Here is a 20511-nt window from a genome sequence, read left to right on the forward strand (position 1 = left end):
GGCCTCGACTGCAGAGGAATCCACTTACGTGAGCAAGGCAAATGGGCTTTTCAACATTTCCTCTCACGACAGTGTGTTTGGAAGACCTGCCTCCCCAAGACAGCTTGGGAAGGCAGCAAAGAGGAGGAAGCTGACTCATATGGACAAAGTTGGTGGGAAGGGAAACAGTTGCTTTAGAAAATTAACTGCTGCTACTAGCCAAGATATTCTTCTGAAAAGATTTCTTTTTTTGGGGGGGGGGGTGTTGGTGGCAAGAGGACTTTTCATTTGCAACTCTCTCTAGGACAAAAATCAGAGCTCAAGATTCTGATTCTCTCAAGTCTGATGAGACAATAAAATGAGGGATCAATAGAGGGACAAAAAATGAGACTTTTCATTTGCAACTCTCTCTAGGACAAAAATCAGAGCTCAAGATTCTGATTCTCTCAAGTCTGATGAGACAATAAAATGAGGGATCAATAGAGGGACAAAAAATGAGATGTCATATATGACAACCTTAACCCTAAAAATAAAAAATCTCTCCAGAGGAGATAAGACACACATCTTTGTCTACATTCAAGAACAAACTTCTGAGGAATTCTCTGGCACTCCAGTGATTAGAACTCTGTGCTTTCACTGCCGAGGGTGCAGGTTTGATCCTTGGTTGGGGAACTAAGATCCCAGAGTTACATGGCTCCACCAAAACAAAAAACAAAACAAAAAAAAAAAAAAGAAAGAAAGAAAAAAAAAAAAACCACCCCAAAAGTCCAAAGATACAAATTACTATGGCACCTAGGGAGGCAGCATGAATAAACCCATTCAATAGGCAAGTATGTTCCAGAAGAATCCATTGAAGGAATTCCCTGGTGGTCCGGTTATGACTCCATGCTTTCACTGCTGATGGTCCAGGTTTAATCTCTAGTTACAGAACTAAGATCCCATGAGCCGAGGGGAAAAAAAAAAGAATCCAGTGAGGAGCTGACATGTAAATAAATCACTTTCAAAAACTGTTATCCTTCAAATGGAGTAGGAGTTCCAATACACTGAACCGATGTACTCATAGGAATAAATCTGTCCCATACAGTAAGTGTTCCATCTGTATAAATCCCAATAGCCTAGAAAAGTAACGGTCATCATTTCTATCTTCAGTTGCTTCACCTATTTATCATTCTGCAGAGGCAAAACACCAGGTCTCTTCTGAATGAAGACCATTTTACACTATTCTGCAGAAGGCTTTTTTCTTTGGTTCACTGATTTGACTAAAAGGGAGGGCACTTTTCCTCAGACGGATGAATCTCTTACCATGAGGTTCACTGGCTACTTTTTCTCAGCATTTCATTGCTTCTATGAAGCAGCAAACACACCTTGCAATTTGACTCAGGTTTGAATTTGGCTCTGAAACATACTAGCTATATAATTCTGAATAGCTCCTTGAGTCTCATTTTCTTTATTTCTAAAGTAGAGACACCTACTGTACCAATGATGATGAGAAGTCAAGCTTACAGGACAGGCGCGCCAGTCACTACCACTGTTCTCCTCGTTTCCCTTCTCTGCCACACATGGCAACTTAAACTGACCAAATTCATGCACTCTCACTTCACCAGCTACACTTTTCCTATAAAGCCCAGGGAGGCTGCTGTTTCAGTGGGCCTGTTTTAAAGGGATAAATATAATTTTTTCCGACAGATTTTCACATCAGAGAGAAGTGATGCCACTGCTGGGTAAGCCCTGAACTATGTGGGGTGTGGTCTCTCTTCTGTCAGTTTAGTTGGCAGTGTCATTACAAGCCTTGGGGGAGGAGAGTTTGAAGGCAAAGATCTTGTCCAGCTGGGAGGACTTAAGAGAGACTTCAGAAAGAGATGACCCTAGAACTGAATTTTACCATACAGGGAACACTTCAAAGGGGAGAGGGAAAGGACAACGTTTCCAGAGGAGGAAATCATAGCAAAACTACAGTATGTTCAGGTAACGTAAGAAGCTGGGATACAGGACTAGGTTTAAGTTTCTTTCATCCTGAAGTTGTCTGTATAGCCTGGTACTTTTAAAGCACCCAAAGTTCCAGGAAACCCCACATTCTCTCCTTCAGCCAAGCTTCAGTGACCAGCACACTCCCCAGAAGGAATATTTCCTGGCAGCTTAGCTCAGCCCTGCCAAGGCAAACCACCTGTACCAGTTTCACAAGTACAGCCTACAAGATAATCCTTATCTAGGTTTACAGGATTTACATGAGAGTCAGTTCATTGTTTCTTTTGGGTGTATCTTAAGAGTACCTACCTACCTGTATTTACTAGCCCTGGAATAAACTTCTGAATATGTTAACGGCTTATAAAATTTTCATGGAGGACCACAGATGTAGTCCTCTTGCCTGAAAAATCCCATGGACAGAGGAGCCGAGGGGGCTACAGTCCATGGGGTCACAGGGAGTTGGACACGACCGAACAAAAAGCAGAGGTGTAGTACCCTTATCGGATTTATAGCTTGGATGCAGTGAGATGGATCGGCCGGTACGTTGATTAATCCCAGGCCTCGGTGAAATTTTTCCACAGCCCAGCTTTCATAGGCAAAAACCGGAGCCTTGGCGCCCTCTGGAGGCAGACTGGTTCTCATAGTCAGACAAGCTTCCCAACTAGGCAGGTGTGTGTGAGGACAGAAGCCACAGGGTCATAAACATGGCAGTTTCCTAGATCATCTTTACTTGAAGATTTTTTTTTGGGAAAAAAAAGTAGGTAATGCAAAACATTTTAATATTAAAACAAATGCAGATAATATTGAATAGAATATAAAATTTACATTACTTTTTGAAACAAAGAGACATCAAAGACATTTCAAGGTAAGCTACTCACGAGCTTCAGGCTATATTCTTAAACTCGGGGTGTGGGGGTGAGGAGAGGAGACCCTGCATGCTCAGTCTAACACTGTGGATGCTGCTGCTTTGACGGGAAGTAGCGAATTCTTCTGAGAAACAGCAAATGAAGTGTTTACTCATTTGGCAACAACCCAGTGGATTATTTAAATAAGTAAAACCAAATGCTTTCTCATTTTAAGAGCATTTTAACCTGCTTGGAAAAGGCCTGAGTAAAATAAGAGCTTTATGTTTGAGTGGAAATTTATTTCCTTCTAAAATGATTTCCCCCCTACTATGAATGTTAACATGCCTAACTGAGGGTATGACATGCGAGCTGGTCAACAGTCAGACATGAGGTTACAAGTACACCTTCCAAGGGTGTCATGAGGAATGAAAAACAAACTACTCACCTTCTGCAATGACAAAATGCAAACAAAATAAAAAACTGAACAAAAGATTATATACAATTAGAACTGTATAATGATGTAATTTAGGGACTGTCAAGGCTAATGCTACAGTATTTGCTTTTCATATTTCATATGACATTAAGAATTTCTTTGAGGGGCGAAAAAGGAGCCATTACACCTCCTTTCCAAATCCTGCTTATTCTCTGTAACTGCCCTTTTTTCCTGTTGGCAACACAATTTACTGCTCTGCAATAACAGCGTGCAGCTTTTCCAGGGTAGGTTAGCTGTGCACTGTCCTTTCTTTGAGGTATGAGAAACAGTGTTAATTAAATGTGCTAAGAAGAATATGCTGGGAGGCAGATTCCAGTGGATGCTGCTGAGTTTTAAGGTCTACCAAAGAAAAGGTAGTTTATAACTTCCAGTATCATCTGCCTTATTCATTTTCTTAAGTTTTACAGAATTATTTCTCTTTGTTCATGGAACTGTACTCTCTTCATTTTACAAAGCCTTAAATTAAGACTCAAATCGCATGACAACTTGCCAGTACCTTTAGGTAAATGCAACTTCTTATTTTAAGTAAAATAACCTGGAGTAAAAATGTCCCATTTGAAGGGGAGTATCAGTAGTAAATCATGTGCTGGGAAAAAGAACAAAAAAGGCAGACACCAAACACCTCCATTTTCCCAAGATTAAATGATTATTAAAAAAGCGCGCCACACCGTATAGAAATCAACATTCTCTCCCATAATTCTGTGCGTCTGGGACTATAGAAATGTCACTGTCCCTGCCCCACATCTTCAAATTAACATTCTCAGGTCACAACAGTAAGTCTTCCCAAAAGGGACCTTCCGGAAAAACAAGCTATTTCCTCGGCTCATATTTCCCTGAAAGAAAAATAAAATAAATACAAATAAAATCTAGTGTGAAAATGAGGTCAGCTAGTCCAAAGCAGCAGAGACATCCAACTGGACATATTTCTGAGAAACAAAATGACGAAAATGACCAGACTATCACTATGGGGCAGCAATGTGCCATCTCTGACACAAGCTGAGCCTCTGTGGAACTAACTACCATTTTGACACGTGGATAAAGGCAAGTATTTCTCATCTATTTAGACAGATATTCCCAGTCCAGATTCTGGCTCTGCTATTTGCTAGTTAGCTGGGCTATCAAGTGCGTCAATTCATCAAGTGTCATGAACAGTCCTAACACGTAGTAAGCGCCAGCTTGTATTTGTATTTTTTTTTCTTGGCTGCATGCATGTGGAATCTTAGTTTCCTGATCAGGCTTGGAACCTGTGACCCTTGCAGTATAAGTGCGGAGTCAACCTCTGGACCACTGGGAAAGTCCCCATGTCAGCTTTTATTTGTTTTGAATGGAACGGTCAGATCTCTAGGAAGTACTTATAAAATCTTATAATTCAAGTAGTCATGTTATGAGTTTAATTGAGCACACTCTAAGTTAGACAGCCTGAACATAGATCCTGCTCTCCCAAATACAGGCTGTGTGATCGTGGGTTACACAACTGGCATTATTTAACTGTTCAAAGTCCCAGTTTCTTCATATGTGAGGTGGAATGGTAAAGTATAGTCTCTCTCCTCACTAGGTTATTTTGAGGGTTGCATGAGCTGAAACCTGGAGAACTCTCAGCATGAGGCCTCGTATACAGTGAATGATCAGTAAACATGTGCTGTTGTCTTAAGCACTTAAAGGATCAACTATAAAGTGTCTGATACCCTAATAATTTTCTATTTGGTTTCCTTCTATAGCAGCGGGTTGAATGTTCATGTTAGGTCTGTCTGGAAACCATCCAAGCGTCCTGGCCTGGGCTCCCAGAGGGGCTTGTCGGGCCCACTGAGCAAAAGCCCCCCAACTCAGGCCTTTGCATTCAGAGTTCAGGCTGGGAAGCCTGAGCCCAGGAACAAAGGCCTTTCTCATCGGTGTCACCAGCGCTATGAGAGCATGCAACAAAGAGCTTCCTCATACACTTCCCTCCACAGTCCTTTACAAAGTGCTTCCCACTCAAAAACAGCTTTCAACTGATGGCCACTTTAAGTGATTCCATGTTAAATTTAGCGCACAGCCACTCATCATTTTGGTTCCTATTAAAGCTCTGCCTAGACTGATCAAGAATTTTTGGTTAAAAAAATAAAAAATAAAAAAAGAATTTTTGGTTGGAGATGACCTACCCCATAGCAAAAAAAAAAAACAAAAAACACAATAAACTGGAATCTGGACACCGCATCCACTAATGTGACTATAGAAGTAAAAACAGCTCTGCTGACATCAGTGTGACAAATAATGTCGCAAACAAGCAACTATTTCTCAGCTTTTCTAAATATATTAGAAAGTATATTTCAGAATATATTCTGAAAAGTTACAAGAAGATGAGGTTGGAAAAAGTAATATGAAATCAAGGGCATCATTTTAATAACCAGAATAACTGACTGCCCAGGCCTTATTTATAATTTGAATGTAACCACTCAAATGGGTTCCAGATCACATCCAGGAATTCTTCCTTCTTCATTACCTCTCCTGATGATTTCTAAGCAGCATATTTTACAACTATGCCAGAGTGATATATGGACCACTGAAAAGGATATATTAACTGGTAACTAAAGGATAACTTACAAGAATTAACCTGGGATCCCAGAGACTTCTAAGAAAACAAGCAAAAACAAAACAAAACATGAGGGGAGAAGGAGGGAGGGAGGGAGGGAGAGAAAGAAGTACCTCTTTCTGTAGCAGGCACCAGCAGTCTATCCAAGAAGAATATATTGGGGCATAGGGAGGGCATCCACCAGCAAGCCTGAAATAGAGACAGAGATTAGTTACCGAAGTCAATATTTATAAAACCTTCTCTCAAGACCTCAATAGATCTTGGTCAAAATATTCTGCCTGGAAGGTTCCTTGAGAAGCAATTTTAGCAGTTCTGTAGAAACAAATTCTATTGGCACAGGGGAACGACTGAGAATCCAAAACAGATCCCACCTTCTTACATTTAGGTTTTGAATCAACACATAAAGAGAAACTTTATGTATTTTCTAAAACATCTAGACAGAAATTCTAGAACACAGTAATTATATGATTAAAGAGCATTTAAAACTATGTGGTGTTCAAAAGACTCCGAACATGACAATGGATGGTGGTGTGAAACTGTGGTGACTCCCTGCTCTCACTCAGGTGTAACTCCTGCCCACGTCTTCTCTGAAAGTTAGGCACTGAGTCGTGTCTGACTCTTTGTGACCCCATGGACTATAATCCACACCAGGCTCCTCTGTCCATGGGGTTCTCCAGGCAAGAATACTGGAGTGGGTTCCATTTCCTTCTCTAGGGGATCTTCTTGACTCAGGGATCAGACCCAGGGATCAAACCCAGGTCTCTCGCATTGCAGGTAGACTCTCCTGACTGAGCCACCAGGGAAGCCACTTCTCTAAAAAACTGCAAATAACAACAACACACTTAACTCATCCTTCAAGCCTGCTCTGGGCTACAAAGTGGCAGCCGATCCACAAATCACAAGACAAAGAGAATATGGCAACTGCTCAAAATGCTACACAGCTACCAATTTGATACCTTATTTGAAAACAGTGACATGTCTAATGGCATACTGTGAGGGTACCCTAGTGGAACAGAACTAAATCAAGAGGTTAAAACTTCTGTCCAGCCTGGTAGTCACCTGGCACCTGGAAATCAGTGGTGTCCACCCCCACCCGCGCCCCTCCTTCCCAGTCAATACATGAAAGGTCAAGAAACTTTCCATTTTCAACCAAATTTTCTACTTTTCTTACTTTAAAACACTTTTTCCATGAAGCCCTGATGAAAAACAGGTACAGGTTGTCATTCAATCCCTAACATACCTTTCATAACGTTCATAAGACAGGATAAGGATTTAGTATAAAGGAAAGATGTGAAAGTAATCTGATCATTATTCCACTATTTTCAGAAAAGAACCTAGACTACTGGGCAAGTACACACTATTTATAAGTACTTGAGAAATATTATTTGTACCCTTCTCTATTTCAAAACAGGATATGAAGAGACTGCTTATAATATAAATTGATGGCATTGCTGGTGTATGGGGCAGACAGAAAAAAATTAGGAAATCTATTCATAGCATCACCTGTACTGATCCTCACCAAATTTCTACCAGGACTGCTCTGCCTGTCAGGCATATAGGCAACCAACTACTAGGATAAGAAATGCAAGGCACTTACCCACAGTTGTTGACAGCCATAAGATTAGAGACAAGCACAAAGGGATAGGTCAACATACTGGCAAAAAACTGTAAAAGAGGGAAGAAACAGCTAAGTTATTAAATCATTCCTAGTCTCTCCCATTTTTCTCCTTCCTCACGCTCAGTCCTAGCGCCACCGTGCTCAAACATGCCAACACTGCTTTTGCTTTCTCTGTATCCCAGGTTAAGACTAAATTACACACTTTTGGGTCTGGAGATATTTCTCCCCTTACCATGCAACCTTTTAACCAACGGTCAGAAGACTCTTACTCTGTGACTGAGCCTCATTCAAATGCAACTGAACTTCAACATTTAAAACTAAGTACAATAAGCATTTCAAAACAGCCCTGAAGAAAACAAGAAAACATAAATATCTTTCCAAACACAATGGAAGCTACTTCAAAAGTCAACCACTAGAAGACTCCACACGATCGAAGAGACTGACGTTTTCAGCATCCGTTCAGCAGGACACAGGAGGAAGCAGGGGCAGGTCTGTGCTGAGAAACGCCCACTGACCCCCATGAAAGGGGACCAGCACCAAATGATGTGGGCTTGTTACTACTGTCACTGTGATGCAGGGATTCTGGGTTATTCACACCTCTGACCAAAAAACAGTAATGACACGTTCCAAATTTCAAAGAAAACAAAACTACTGCTAAAAGGTTAAAAGAATGTTTAAAAACTTACTCCTGTGACAGCTTGGGAATAACTCTTCATTTCATTCATGGTGGAAACCTATAATAGGAAGAAAGCCTTTATCAGAACAAGTGAGAAAATTAAGCTGATATTAAGATCTAATTATCCCAAAATCAAAACAGTCTATTTCTCAATTCAAGTTCTTTGACAACCTGAAAATTAATTTACAGGATGAAAACATAAAAGACTGGCTAGGAGCATAAAAAGGCAGTGGTCAAAATGATCACCCTGACTCAACATTAATAGGCAAGTTCATATAAGACTAGGAGGCTAAAAAAAAAAAGAAAAGTCTAGGATGGCTTCTAGGTACTAGAAAAAAAAGCACCAGGAAGTGAGATTGGGAACCTTTTCCCATGTCCTAGAAATACAACCCCCGGAAACCACGTTGATGGTACTCTGAGGGCCAAATCACTCCTTCTGTGTACACCCAGCTGCGTCCCAGATGCTGTGGGGAAGATCAGTCTCTATATTCAAGTAACCAAGCGCATGGATTTTTGGTCCTACCTCTGGCCTGGGTGTGTTCTCGTTTCCACCATGCTATGGAACTCTCTTGTGTTCAAAGAGGTCTACAGCTGCTGAGGCTGCAGAAACATGACTTTTAGGGAAAGCTTATTCTCACCCCACCCCGGCCCAGGCTGAAGTTTCCAGAAATCCCAATATAAGAGTCCCCTTAGCACTTCCAATTAGATGAAACACCTGAATATACGATAGAACTATCCTGCTTCATGGTGTCCTCTAACATTAGGTATCAATAAAGAAGCGATCTCCTTGTAGACTCTTACGCTCACCCTGCCACACCCTTTCCAGGTGCCTCTCTCTGTGGTAAACATCGTAGATCATTCCATTAGCCTTCAAAAATCGAACTGTTAATATTTAGCTGTATAATGGGGAGTCTCATTTAACCAACTGCCATCTTACTGTAAAGCTAACCTAGCTGCCAGGTGGGCACTGGGAAGTCAGCACCAGTGCATCTCATCAAGAGCCCAACCTACCCCACTATCCAGTGCATAGGTATTGACGAGGTAGGCCAGCGAGTTACAGAGCCACAAGGAAATGATGTCACCGAGGAGGCGAGGAATGAGGCCCCTGCGTGAAGAAACAATGAGAAGAAGAACCAAGAGATGTGACCGGTTGAAGGATGTTTCACTCATTTATATTTATTTATATAAATCATATAATTACTTATCCTTCAATTAAAAAATAAATAAATAAAAGATTTTAAAACATTCTAGAGAACTAAAAGGAACCGAATACCAGAACATAACCAGTTCATTCTAATTAATATAACTGTTCTTTACCAGCAGAGCCACCAGGGAAGCCCAGTCTAATTAATACAACTGTTCTTGAGGCTAATCTCTAATGACTTGTATTCTCATTTTTAAAATGAGAACTTTAAAGCCTACATACCTCTAAGCTGTGGCCAATGGCTCAACTTACTATTAATAACTATAATCAGGGAGGCAAATAATTTGCCTACTTCAGAGAAGAGACTTAAGTATGATTATTGCTAGACTACTTGATATCCAAATTTGGCCATGCAAAAGATGAGAAAAATGGCAAAATGAAAATGGCCCAAACATGGACACAGGTGAGAGGCATCAGAAAACACACTTCCGGCCTAGGTAAGCTAGGCGAGGCGGTGTGGAACGATGGGACAAATGTTACCTCACAGACTGAAGACCAAGGATTAAATGCCACTTCTACCACTTATCAGCAAATGAACTTCCCAGAGCATCAGTTTTGTTTTTTTTTAATCTCTAAAATGAGAATAACAATAGCTATCCTGTCTATTGCCCAGAATATTTATGATACTCAAGCAAAAACCAACGATGTAGAAACACTAAAAATTAAAAAAGACCACTTAGTTAATGACGCAGTTTTTGTCATTAACAGAACTAAGGTAGTAGCCTAAGTTCTTCTAAAGTAAATTCAAGGGAAAGAACACAGTACACAAACATACTCTGAGGATAAGAAAGATACCTATTAGATAGCTTTCCACTTTTCCAAACTGAACTTTCCTCATTTTATCAACTATATAGCAACCGAGAACTTACCATGAGGGTAGAAACTTGGAATGAATTTATTTATTAAAAAAACCTCTCCTTTCAACCATTTCAGATGTGCAGAGCAAAAGTTTGAGATCTCTTACAAGACCATTTAAGTCAGAGGGGCCTAAACAGAGTTTAACAGGAAATAAACCCAGAGAGTACATTTTCCCTGAGGCTGAAACAAGGAGTCATGTCCTCCTCCTCGTTAAAGCTTCCTACTCACACAAAAATCACACCCACAAATCAGTAATTTACTCACGCAAAAAATCCAAGGATGCCCTCTTCCCGATAGATGGTTGCTATGGAGTCGCAAAGCCCACTAGGTTTAGGAGGAGGAAAGGTGAAGTGCATTCAGGTTACAAGGTTCAGTTACCACCCTGGACAAGGCAAAATTTACACCCCACCCCTCCCCTTTCTGCCTCCCTCATTCCTCAAAGACAGATGAACCCAGAAACACAAGGGGAGGTACTGCTATCTCAGGGTGTAGTCACATGGAGTCAGGGCGAATTCTGGCTTCAGTGGGGTGTGTGTGTGTGTATGTGTGTGTGTAGGTCAAATGATATAAGATATATAAATCTGCTTTGCAACCTCTAAGGCATCACAGACATGTAAAATATTTGGCATCAACAGATCTCCTTGAAGACTTGAAAACAGAAATACTTACCAGTACTTGGATTCTCTGCCAATGAATTGTACCATAGATCTCAGAGTGATCACTAAAGAATACAGAGGAAAGAGTTTTAAGCTACATCCAGATAAATTTTAATAGCCCTGAAAAAAAAAGAAGTTTTGCCCATCTACAGACACTTTTGGTATCTGGATAAACTGGATAAAAACCAAAACAAGCAAACCAAAAACACACAGGCAAGACACTTTAGTGAACTCTCATGTCAACCTATGGAAGTAGACAGGAGATCATGATACAGAGAGAGAAAAAATCGAATTTCAGTTGTCCACTGCAAACCTACCATGGAAGGGATGTGTGATGAGAGTCGCAGCAGAACGAGCCATCATCTCCCGAGTTGTCTAGAAACAATCAACACACACACTTGTGAAACCTGAATATGTGCCACTTAGATTCCTGCGAGAGGTCACGCGGGCGGACACCGTAGAGTGCCAGTGCTCCGGAGACACAGCACTCCTGCCCTTCCCAGAGTCAGCATGAGTAGCCCGAAGAGGATGCAGTACGACACGGTATCATTCCAGCACAGCTTTCACTCAGGGATTTCAACGTTATGTCTCAAAATTTCTCGGTAAAGCAGATTTCTATCATCATCTCGAAGAACAACAAAAGCAAAGAAACCGGGAAAGGGATGTCCCTGGTGGTCTGGGCTTGAAACGCAGGAGGGGTGGTGACCTAGCTGGGATGAACTGTGAGGACTGTATGCAGATCATTAAGTGGCCCTCTCACTGTGAGTGATCTCAGAGACTCTGATATCTACACTGGGCAAATGTCAGGCTCTATTTAATCTACACCGACATCTTGAGGACAGCAGAACAACTTTGGTTTGGTTTGTCGACCACAACCCTATAACTAACTGCGCAGTATCCTGCAGCTCCTATGTTTATCTCAGTTTATCTTTCTTATCCAGGATTCTGTAAAGAGGTTAGTAAAAAAAATTCAATCACAATACATGGAGGTACGTTGTAAATATAGAAGGTCTGCCATTCATTTTTGCACTTAGTTAAGAGATCCCTCACCTCTACTCTAATGGTAGTTCTAAGAGCCACAGGATGAACTAAATGAAGTTAAGAAAATATAAAACATATTTATCTCTGTGCTCCTTGCTCAGTCGCTGCTCAGTCGTGTCCGACTCTTTGTGACCCCAGGGACTGTAGCCCAGCAGGCTCCTCTGTCCATGGTGTTTCCCAGGCAAGAATACTGGAGTGGGTTGCCATCTCCTTCTCCAGGGGATCTTCCCGACTCAGGGACTGAACCGGGTCTCTTGAGGCTCCTGCACCAGAGGGGGGTTCTCTACCACTGTGCCATCCAGAAAGTCATGATACATGTTTCTGAAGGCAGCTTTTACTGAAAATCATGACCTTACTATAGACAATTAGATAATGTCAAGACTAAGAAATAAAAAAGAGTATTATTAAGTTAGGTATGCAACCAACTCCAATGGCAGAAGACAGGGGTGGGAAAAGAATGATGAGGGTATTTCAAAGTCAGAATGATGCTGTAAAAGCATTTCTAGATATACAATGTCCAACACACGCAGGACCTCGGCTACTATATTACTATATGTTAACACTTTCAGGCCAGAGATTTTCAACTCTTATAAGAAGTTTCAATAGAAACCTCTTCAATATTAAAGATGAAATGAGTGGGCAAAATATGTTTCCTTGAAATGCATCAACTCCAAACAGCAAGCAATGCTTTTTTCTCTCTTTCTATTCTGCATGCAGTAAAGCCCATATTAAATCGAAGGTTTAATTTCCCTTGGAACACTGAACATACAGGCCTGATGATCCTGATTCCATAACTGCCACTCCGCTCTGATTTAGACAGATCATAATCATCTCACCTCCTTGATAACCCGGTCAAAGGAAGATGAAACTTCTTTCTGTACATTTCCAGATCCTGACTCCTGGAAATCAAAATGAAAGATCACTATCGTGATGGTTTTCAACAGAACTGGTCAAACCGGTGGCCACCCTGTATAAAAACAATCTCCACGATGAAAGGAAAGCTGACTGCTTGTCCCTTTTCCTAAAGAGGACAAAGAGCAGCAGAAGCTCGCAGGGAAAATGGGCTCAAGCATACACATTGGCTTCAACATACCTCAGCCTTGTCACACTCCTGGTAATGCTACAAAGGAAGAGAAAAGAAAAGAATGATTAGGTCTATCACAGTGTCACTGAGACAGGACATAAAAGGAAAGCCCTATTGATCGGCAGAAATTAAAATGGTTGATTTTTGGGGGGGCGGGGGCTGTAAATTTACCATTAACTTCTACTTCTAATTAACACTTGGAAATATTAACATTAACACAAGTGTCTTTAAGACGATCCTGTTAAAAAAAAAAAAAGACGATCCTGTTGCTAAGTTTAACACACTGATTGGGCAACTCATAAAAAAACTCATATTTAAGAGAAGAAAAAGAAGGGACTTCCCAGGTGGTCCAGTGGTTAGGACTCCACGCTCCCAGTACAGGACCCGGGTCCTGATCAGGGAACTAGATCCTCCCGCTCCAACTAAGAGCTCGCATGCTGCAAGTAAAAGATCCCACATGCCGCACCTAAGACTAGGTGCAGCCGAATAAATTAAATAAATATTTATTTATTTATTTTTTACTTATTTATTTTTTAAACAAATATTTAAAAAGAAGAAAAAGGAAAACAAAACTCCAAGAACATTATTTACTGAACACACACTAACAAAATAAACTGGTAAAAACAGTGCTTCCCAGGCAGTGTTAGTAGTAAAGAACCTGCCTGTCAATTCAGAAGCCCTAAGAGACACAGGTTTGATCCCTGAGTCAGGAAGATCCACTGGAGGAGGGCATGGCAACCCACTCCCAATATTCTTGCCTGGAGAATCTCACGGACAGAGGTGTCTGACAGGCTACAGTCCACGGGGTCGCAAAGAATCACAAACAACTGAAACAACTTAGCACACAGTCTGAGGACTAAGGCCACGGAAAAACTCAGGTGCAATACCAAATTAGGGCAAGATGCTTTCCTTCCCTGTACAAAGAACAGAGAATGGGCACTAAGTCCGAATAGCTAAACCTGCCTCACTTTTCCTTTTGAATTTGACTGTTTCTGAGCCAAACAAGAGAGAAGATGCTCTCTCAACTCTGGCAAAGATACATGAAACTGCCAGAGCTTAGGCTGCATTGGAAGAGGAAATATTATTTGTGGGAAACAGAAGATGGGCTAGGTGAAATATAAGAACCAGACAACTGACTTCCTAGACATAATGAGGTTTAAAAAATAGACACTCGTCTTTTGCAAAAAGAACTGCATTTCTTAAGAAGAAAATCAGAGGGAAGAGAACAAACATCACAAAGTGAAATGATGGTTTTTGGCCAAATTCCAGATCTTTGGCCAGAAATTAATTCTAACAGTTTCAGGCATCTTTAAAAATTCTCATTTCTAGACTTAGGTTTTCACTGTTAATAAAATTTTCAACCGTCTCTTCTACATTATCCTGAACAGATTTCAATGTAACTCTTGTTCAGATAAACAGAACTCTTTCTAACAGAGTCTGAAACAGCTCCGTCAACCCTAAACTGGTCTTTCTTCTCGACCGTGTAAACTGCTTTGGTTCTAAGTGTAGCACCAAGACCCTGTTCTGTTCACTTGGCCCCGTGTGAACACATACTCTGGGTACCTGGCTACCTCTTAATCTAACTTTTCCTTTACATAAAGGAACTTGAGTAATTCAAGAGTAATTACAAGAATAATTCCACTCTTGCTCTAAGTCTACACATTAACCTCTTTGAACTAGATGACAACTGTTTTCCCACGTGAAAACTTCCCTGGAGGTCCAGTGGTGAAGACTCTGAGCTTCCACTCCAAGAGGCATGGGTTTTTCCTGGTTGGAGAACTAAGATTCCACATGGTGTCTGAAGCACAGATTAAAAAAAAAAATCTAAACCTCACTTAGGTAACAGCAACACTTTCACTGCGCCAGACAGTGGTGTGGCTGGAAAACAGAGGAGTAATCCACCAAAAATATCAGCCCATTAACACTCCATCACTCTGACCCACGTCAAAGTCACTCAGCTGTGTCCGACTCTTTGCGACTCCATGGATTATGCAGTGCATGGAATTCTCCAGGCCAGAACACTGGAATACCATTTTGGGTGACCCTGACACATTGGCCACCCAAAATAGTGGCTCATCAGTCCACAGGCATGATCACAAGAGTAAGTATAATGAATAACAAAACCGCTTCCACAAGAGGAACTGACTGGAAAACCTCTCCAAATCAATTCAACAAAGTCTGAAGAGAATTTAAAACCCAAGCTAATCAGCATGAAACTGTTCAACAAAATCTTGATTTGCTCATCAAACGATAACACATTTTTATCCAGTAGAACTGGGGAACCGTTAAAGCCTACTTTAAAAAGTGCATGGAGGACTGTACTGAGTACTGCTTGAAATAAACAGTTTGTAAATATTTGGAATTGAACACATCTGATATATAGGTTGAAACTACTACATAGATTTGGTTAGCAAATACTGCTACACTTTTAAGAACTAGAGCACAGAAGGTAATATATCTTTGGCGCCAGTGGGAGACGGAATAATGAACAAGAAAACCTATTAATTTTATATTCTCAACCCTACTCATACTGAACAACCTTCCCACGAACTGTTCTAAATGGTACAGAATTTGTATGTACAACATCTCTACAAATATACCAAGAGGCAACTCTGCCGACCTACACTGTAACTGGTGCAACTGAAACAAGTACAGTCAAAGGATTTAAAGCTAAAAGAAGCCAGTAAAACAAAAGGGTAACTATGAAAGAAATATAATCGTGATGTTTTTAAAAACACTTTATGAAACAACTCAAACACACAGAAAAATTAAGGAAACGATTCATTACCTCTGCAGCACCTTCTAAGCTTAAACAGATGTTAACATTTCGACCTTTCTGCTTAAAATTTCTTGCCTTTGTAAAATAAACTGCCACAGATACAGCTAAAGTTCCACCCTTCATTTCCTTCCCTCTTCTCAAAAGTAACCATTACCCTTGTAGTCAATGCACACACTTGGGTGAGGTTTTCTTTAAAAACAAACATTCAAATTTGCGCACTATAACACAAAAAGAAAGAGTGCACAAAATACAAATGCACAGTGGAATAAATAATTAAATGGCAAATATCCACATAGCCATGGTCCAGATCAGGGAAAATCATTCCATTACCCTCGTATCCCACACATGGTCTCCCTTCCTCTTCCCATAAACAAACACTATCCTGACTTTAACATTTATCTTGTTAAGTTTAAAAAAAAAAGTTTGTCACAGAAAATGTTTTACTAGGAGTAACACTAGGAATAAGAGGAAAATAAAATCAGAAATGTATGTTTTAACCAGTTTCCTTCGTCTTTTGAAGAAATAAGATGAGTTATGCATGAATGCTTAGTCTTTAAGTCAAGTTTGACTGCAACCCCATGGACTGCAGCCCACCAGGCTCCTCTGTCCATGGGATTCTCCAGGCAAGAATACTGGCGTGGGTTGCCATTTCCTTCTCCAGGGGATCTTCCCGACCCAGGGATTGAACCTGAGGCTCCTGTCCCATCTCCCCCATTGCGCGCAGATTCTTTACTAATGAAGGAAGCCCCAAATAAGCTATTCAGGAGCTCAAATAAGTGCATTTAATTTCTACTCAGAACACCTGGTCCAGAGGAAGCTTGTGTAGATCAAAATCAATTATTTCATTTTAGTCAAATTCTCCTTGCTTCCCAGGAAAGAATTAAGAATGAGTATTTCAAGTACATGTTTTTCAAGAGGAAGAAAGGCCATGGATATAAATATATCTTTGCAATTGCTCTTAATCTGTAGGACAAACTGTAGTTAAAAGTAATCTAAATCTATGGGAAGATGGATTTTCTTATTACCTGTAAAACTTTACCATGGACCACAGTTCCAAGGACGCCTGAACACAGTCTTGGAGTTAAGCCTGTGAACAATCCACGCTTCCCATCAATGCTCGCAATGTGCTGAGCTAAGAACACAAATCAGAGATTTACACTCTAGCTCAAAGAAATGGTCACACAGAAATTTCAAGAAAACATGCTTTCTATACATTTTTTTCAGTGACTCCTGCCTATCACGCTTGCCAATGTCATCCAATTCTAAATAAATCAAAAGACACTCACCATAACAAAAGAGACCAGGAAGTTGACAGACTTGCCGCCCAAAAATATTTCGTCCTACTGTTGGAGCAAGAGGCTCATATCCCACCTTTGAAAATAAGAGGATATATCAATACTAGGCGACATTCCTAGGAATGCCTGGGTTGCAAGGTCTTGAATAAAGAACAAATTTAGAATTACAATTTTTAACACAAGTTAAAATGCAGTGTGTGTTTTCCAAGACAGTAATGAAGTTATCACCCCTGTTCTTGTTTTTTGTCTTGTTTTGTTTTAAATTTTGGCACTTGGTTAAGACTGGTTTCAATAAACTGCAAGTTTTCTTTTGGTTCACATTCTACAAAAAAAAACCATGTAGCTGAGATAGACTAGTATTAAACTGAAAACAGAATAAGGGGATTTTTGTGTTAAGAAAGCTACAGTTTACTGAGGATGCACGAAAGTATTTTCTAAAGAAAATCTAGCATTTTTTTTTTTTTTTTAATATTTGGACAAAGTGAGATGACTAAGCCAGTGTCAACTTCATATTTGGCTAGCAAGACAAACCACTCAAAGGCAAACGCAGATACAGCTTGATAATTCATTTGGGAAACAATTATAAACTAAGTCTGTATTAAAGGAGCAGACAGTCATGAAAAATCTAATGAAGGCCATTTTAGAGTTAATTTCATCATGTTATCTCTACAATATGTTTAGTCTTTAGTGCCAAAGAGATCCTCGAGTGAATGAATGCTGTTGGACATGGTCTTGACTCTCTATTGCTGTGATTCTCAACCTGTTCAATTGAAGAACTCCAGAAAGGCTCACAGTGCAACTATTTTTAAAACTGAGTATTTGGGAATTTCACCAAAACCCCTGAGACACTTGGCAACACAAGGATGTTGTGCAATCAGGATTAAGGAGTTTCTGAGGCAACAGTTCTGATTGTCACTAGAAAACCCTGCCTCCTGGATAATGACTGAGTAATGGGCTTATACCAGATTTATGGCAAAATGCTTTCATCTCAGATACTACCTAGCTAAAAATGTGCCAACTCTGTTTTAGATGTCAGAGTACATTTCAAAAATTTGTTCTTTTTGTATTTTTTGGCCACATTATGCAGCTTGTGGGGATCTTAGTTCCCTGAGCAGGGACTGAACCTCGGCCCTTGGCAGTGAAAGCGTGGACCTCCAGGGAATTCCTTTTGTTCTTAATTAAAAAAAAAAAAATTTATTTACTTGGCTGTGCCAGGTCTCAGCAGTAGCACTCGGCAATCTTTGTTGTGGCATGCAGGATCTAGCTGCCTGATCAGGGATTCCCCAAGTGGGTCGGGTGGGGGTCTCCAAGACTTAGCCACTGGATCACCAGGGAAGTCCCACTGTTCTTAATTTAAATAACTCATTTTACAATGGTTTTTATTTACAGGTTCTGAATCCTCATGGGTCAACATGTTGTATGAATGAGTATCATAAACTGAAAAATAAGAAATGGGGACTTCCCTAGTGTCATGCCTATTTTTGACAGAACGGTGGGTGGTGGGGACAGGGCTTCTATCCTTGGTACCATGCATGATGTAATGACCTCAACACTCAACAAAGTTTCAAAAATTAAAGACCTGTCCAGGGAAATCTAGAAAGGCAATTGAAAACACTATCATCAGTTAAAACCTGGCATACCTGCCTGTGAATAGAAAATACCCCTTAAGAATTATTTCACAGAAGATTAGAAACTAATATATATACTTAAAACTCTCTAACAAAACTTTCAGCTGAACTGATGTCCAGCTCTGACAGATGGGATTTTCACTGTCATGAGCCACATGGGCTGCTGCTGGAGAGCGCTCAGTGCATCCTTCCGAAATTTGACTCAGCAACCACTTGATTATCACTTCTGAATGAGCTCCTTGTATTTCTCTGGGTATCTGGTGCTAAAATCTCGGAACAGAAAAGCAGCAATAATAGTAGCAAAAAAAAAAAAAAGAAGAGGAAGAAGAAGAAGAGGAAACAAAAGCTAACAAAACGTAGGCTCCCCTTAAATCTCAAATTTGTCTTTAACAGATTTCACATCTTGCGTTTGGGCGCGGGGGACAAGAGAAGAACATTCATTTCAGAGGAGCGGAGGGGGTAAAGGTTGGGAAGACCTTGGCGGCGCCCGGCCAGGATCGACCTCGGGGAAGAGAAAACAAAGTTCACAGGAGCCAGCGGGCAGGGCAAGGCAGGGCGGCAGTTGGGCTACCGGGAAAGGAGCGGGCCTCACGGCTCGGCTGGAAGGCGAGACTTCGGAAAGGCCCACGGGTAGTGGGAGCTCCGCGGACGACGGAGTCGTCCCTGCGGGGAAGGAAGGGGCGAGCAGCAAAGAAGGAGCAGCAGCATCTCAGGAGACTGAAGGCCCGGAAGGCTGGAGCCGGTCCTCAGGCGCCCTGGGCAGCGGCCACCCAACAGGGCGCCGAACGGGGGAGGGAATGGCGACAACTCATACCTGGATGAGCACCTTCACGTACATGAGCGGCTGGGACAGGATGGTGAGACCGGAGCCCAGGAGCACCTGACTGGCCGCGTCCGCCATGATGGCACCCGCGGACGGACAGACAGACCGAGCCACCAAGCGACCGAGCCGGTCCCGGGTCACGTGCCAGGGCCGCCGGCTTCACTGGCCCGCCCGCGGCGCGCGCGCACGCACGCCCCGGCGCGCGCGTCCCCGCCCACCGCCCCGCCCTCAGAAACGGCAGGCGCTCGCGAGCCGGCGCAGACGTCGGGGCGGGGCTTACGGCCCGGGCGCACGCGTCCTGTGCTGGGATTCCCCCGCCCTCCACTAGGAACAGGCCATTTCTCCTGCGCTTGCGCATGCAGAGAGCTTCCGGGTGAGAAGAATGGGCGTGGCAATGGGGCCTGACCCTGTCGGCCAAAGCAAGGTCAGATGAATGAAAGGAATTGTAACTGGGTTCTTCGATGCTCTTGCCTCTGCACTTGAGCTTTGGGGATCAGCAATGTAAGGTCCAAAGAATATTCAGCGTCAGAATCATAAATAATCTCAGTTCAGTTCAGTCGCTCAGTCGTGTCCGACTCTGCAACCCCATGGACTGCAGCACGCCAGGCTTCCCTGTCCATCGCCAACTCCCAGAGTTTACTCAAACTCATGTCCATCGCGTCGGTGATGCCATCCAACCATCCCATCCTCTGTCGTCCCCTTCTCCTCCTGCCTTCAATCTTTCCCAACATCAGGGTCTTTTCCAGTGAGTCAGTTCTTTGCATCAGGTGGCCAAAGTATTGGCGTTTCAGTTTCCGCATCAGTCCTTCCAATGAATATTCAGGACTTTAGGATGGACTGGTTGGATCTCCTTGCTTGCAGTCCAAGGGACTCTCAAGAGTCTTCTCCAACACCACAGTTCAAAAGCATCAATTCTTCAGGGCTTAGCTTTCTTTATAGTCCAACTATAAATAAACAATCTAATGACCAGCAAAACCTAGAGGAGTTTGAATAATGAA

General features: G+C 41.7%; 1 protein-coding gene across 1 annotated transcript; it reads right to left on the reverse strand.

Moving 5' to 3' along the window:
* Positions 1–2651: 2651 nt before the first annotated feature.
* MTCH2 (mitochondrial carrier 2) lies at positions 2652–19784 on the reverse strand. The gene is made up of 13 exons (XM_043912063.1): positions 19505–19784; positions 17054–17138; positions 16793–16899; positions 12998–13024; positions 12741–12803; positions 11181–11238; positions 10877–10928; positions 10472–10531; positions 9157–9250; positions 8156–8203; positions 7449–7516; positions 5965–6040; positions 2652–4115 (listed from the first exon to the last, which is right to left on the reverse strand). The coding sequence occupies exons 1-13, from the start codon at positions 19589–19591 to the stop codon at positions 4029–4031; spliced, it is 912 nt and encodes a 303-aa protein (XP_043767998.1). The 5' UTR covers positions 19592–19784; the 3' UTR covers positions 2652–4028.
* Between the last annotated feature and the right edge of the window lie 727 nt (positions 19785–20511).

Source organism: Cervus elaphus, chromosome 1 (assembly GCF_910594005.1).
Source record: "Cervus elaphus chromosome 1, mCerEla1.1, whole genome shotgun sequence".
NCBI classification, from domain to species: domain Eukaryota; kingdom Metazoa; phylum Chordata; class Mammalia; order Artiodactyla; family Cervidae; genus Cervus; species Cervus elaphus.

Bases quoted from the DNA above. Each gene is read 5' to 3' on its own strand.
- MTCH2 (XM_043912063.1), bottom strand. From the start codon at position 19,591: ATGGCGGACGCGGCCAGTCAGGTGCTCCTGGGCTCCGGTCTCACCATC. The intron at 10,532-10,876 runs GTAAGTATTTCT...TCCTAAACCTAG, and splicing joins GGCAGAGAATCCAAGTACTG to TGGGCTTTGCGACTCCATAG. The intron at 6,041-7,448 runs GTAAGTGCCTTG...TCTCTATTTCAG, and splicing joins ATGGCTGTCAACAACTGTGG to GCTTGCTGGTGGATGCCCTC.